General features: G+C 35.8%; 1 protein-coding gene across 1 annotated transcript; it reads left to right on the forward strand.

The window, feature by feature from the left end:
• The first annotated feature begins 709 nt into the window (after nucleotides 1-709).
• On the forward strand, nucleotides 710-2,669 carry LOC149223440 (peroxidase 11-like). Its single transcript, XM_089383298.1, has 4 exons — nucleotides 710-1,039; nucleotides 1,295-1,486; nucleotides 1,594-1,759; nucleotides 2,152-2,669. Exons 1-4 carry the CDS (start codon nucleotides 815-817, stop codon nucleotides 2,553-2,555), a joined length of 987 nt encoding a protein of 328 aa, XP_089239424.1. The 5' UTR covers nucleotides 710-814; the 3' UTR covers nucleotides 2,556-2,669.
• Nucleotides 2,670-2,875: the final 206 nt, after the last annotated feature.

Here is a 2,875-nt window from a genome sequence, read left to right on the forward strand (position 1 = left end):
TAATTATATAATTTATAAAATTCAAAGATCCAAAATAGTTAAATAAAATTCCAGAACCTACTACCTACAAATTTCAGAATGAGATTCCAACCAACATAAAAGGACAAAAACATCCAATCGTGAGACTGCGGCAATTTTTCAAAGATAATTTATTTTGTCAACGTGTTTTAATAGCGGACGACACATTTTAGCGTGCTGTATAAGTTTTAGTGATCTAAGTAAATTACGTTGCCTTCCAATAGAAAATCTTGAAAAATCTGGACAAAAATTCTCCACGACTTTTCAACGTGAGTAAGTCATGACTGTGTAATGCGTATGAATTTTGAAACCTTTCATCTGTGAGCAATTTATTTATAAAAAGAAAACGAAAACCGTCCAACTGCACGCATACACAAAATCGTTATTTAAGGTTCACTCAACCAATCCAGTGGGAAAACCAGTCAGTCAACTGTGGCCACCTTTGGAAAATTAGTAATTTCAAATATCTTCCCAAAGCAAAAAGACTAAACATTACCCAACGGTAAGTGTCTTCTTGTGCAGAAAAGTAATGTCAATTCTCTGTGTCTGTATCTTGAAGTTTAAAGATTGTGTAAGTTTGGTTTGGTTTGTGTTGTTGATCAGTCTGGAAAAGATGGCAGGTGCAACCACAACTCTTGCCATTTAGGTGGTTCTGGTTGTAGGTTCCTGCACTCTACAAGGTATTAAGAGTTTCTATAAAATGGCCAGATTGTAGATATCCAGCAAGGTATCCCTCAGTCAAATCTATCAATCCTCCAATATTGCTAAGAGAGCCTCTATTAGACTGCCTGGGAAAATGGACAAACTTCTTATTTTCTTGCAGATTTTGCTTGTGGCTTTGACATCCATTCCTGCAATTCCTGCAGAATTTCCAACTCCATTATTGTCTGTAGATTATTACGAGAAGACATGCCCCCTTGCAGTTCCCATTGTAAGCGAGGAGATGCAATTAGCAACGTTGAAAGAAGCTCGTATGGCAGCTTCCATACTTCGTCTACATTTTCACGACTGTTTTGTTCAGGTATTCTGTTTGTGTGTAAATCGCATTTTAAAATTTATTAATTCATATATATACATACATGATGATGAATCTCTAGATTTGGGTTGACGGTTAGATATACACGGTATTTAACTCCATAAGATAGGAGCCTACTCAAACTTATTACAATGGACCAAGTGAAAAAGATAGCATTCCATTATTGTCGAATTCCAAAATATTAATATCTTATTTTACTTCGAGTATTAGTCATTACTAGAATATTTGGAATTAATGCAGGGCTGCGATGCGTCTGTGCTGTTGGATGACACACCAACGTTTAAAGGCGAGAAAACAGCAAATCCAAATATAAATTCGATCAGAGGATTTGAAGTTATAGATGCCATCAAGGAAAGACTGGAGACTGCGTGCCCCGGTGTTGTGTCTTGTGCCGACATACTTGCCCTCGCTGCTCGAGATGGAGTAGTACTGGTATACCATCTTCATATTAATAACCATACCCCTATTAAATATAACATCCATAGATCCAGTGTTAACTTTGTTATACATCCATCTCAACTATATTTCCTGTTTCTCAGTCTGGAGGGCCATACTGGGACGTTCCCGTGGGAAGAAAGGACTCGACAACCGCCAGTTTGGTTGAGGCGAACACCAATATTCCCATGCCCAATGCAACTATCCAGAATCTGATTGGAAAGTTTTTAGTGCAAGGCCTGTCAGTCACAGATATGGTCGCACTAGTTGGTAAGTGAATGTTGAATTTATGTAGATAGTAGATTTCTGAAATATTTCAGATTATTTTTAATGTGAGGATTAATAGAGAGGGCAAACAATTTCTAATCATCGGATTCTAGAATATTTTCTAAATTTACAATAAAATATAAAGATGCTCTTAAATAAACTTCATATTTTATCATTGATTTTTTGAAATTTTAATATAAAAATAATTATTTCATTTTGCTAAAAATAACTCAATTACAGTTTCTGAAATATTCTAAAGACTTGATGGAAGTAACACAATCAAATATTTCACTTAGACTCTTATCTATCTAATTTTTAAAATATTCCAAAATCTAAACTTGATATAAAAATATCACACTTTTGTTAACGTTTCTAGGGTTGCCCATTGTGCACAGGAGGACACACAATTGGACAAGCTCGATGCACAAGTTTTAGGCAACGGCTCTATAATGACCCGACTGCAGGTAATGATCCCTATTTATCTGAATTGAAAGCGATCTGCCCTGCATCTGGTGGAGATGACAACTTGTCACCGTTGGATCATGTAAGCCCCACGCTGTTCGATAATTCATATTACATGAATTTAGCGAAAGGAGAAGGGCTCCTCCCCTCTGACCAAGAGATGTATTCAAGTGGCCTGGGGATCATAACAGGGCATATTGTCAAAGAGTATGCCACTGACCCTCTCGGATTTGCCAGGGACTTCTCGGACTCAATGGTGAAGATGGGAAATATAGTGAATCCTGTAACACTACTGACTGGTGAAGTGAGGAAGAACTGCCGCATCATCAACCAATAAGGACTTTATCTGTTGGATGCATTTACAATGAATATCAATAATTGGGAAGAATAAAAGAGTGAATACTCTGTAGGAACGTTGCTTCTTCATGATAGCAAGTATAATTCTGTCTCTCGTTTGTCCTCATTCTTTGGTAAAGGATTGTAATATTTTTTATAGAATTTTCTTCAATGGAAATGATATTTATTATTATTATGTTTCAGTATTGCATTTGAGTAAAATATTGTCAAATAGCATCAATAAAAAGGTGCAGTTTAATTTTTTCTTATCGTGGTTTTGGTTTTTTCTTAGGTTAATATTACGATAAGATTTTAATTGAT

The sequence above is a fragment of the Pinus tabuliformis genome, chromosome Q, assembly GCF_031772625.1.
Source record: "Pinus tabuliformis cultivar Carrire ecotype Pingquan chromosome Q, CPIR1, whole genome shotgun sequence".
Taxonomy (NCBI): domain Eukaryota; kingdom Viridiplantae; phylum Streptophyta; class Pinopsida; order Pinales; family Pinaceae; genus Pinus; species Pinus tabuliformis.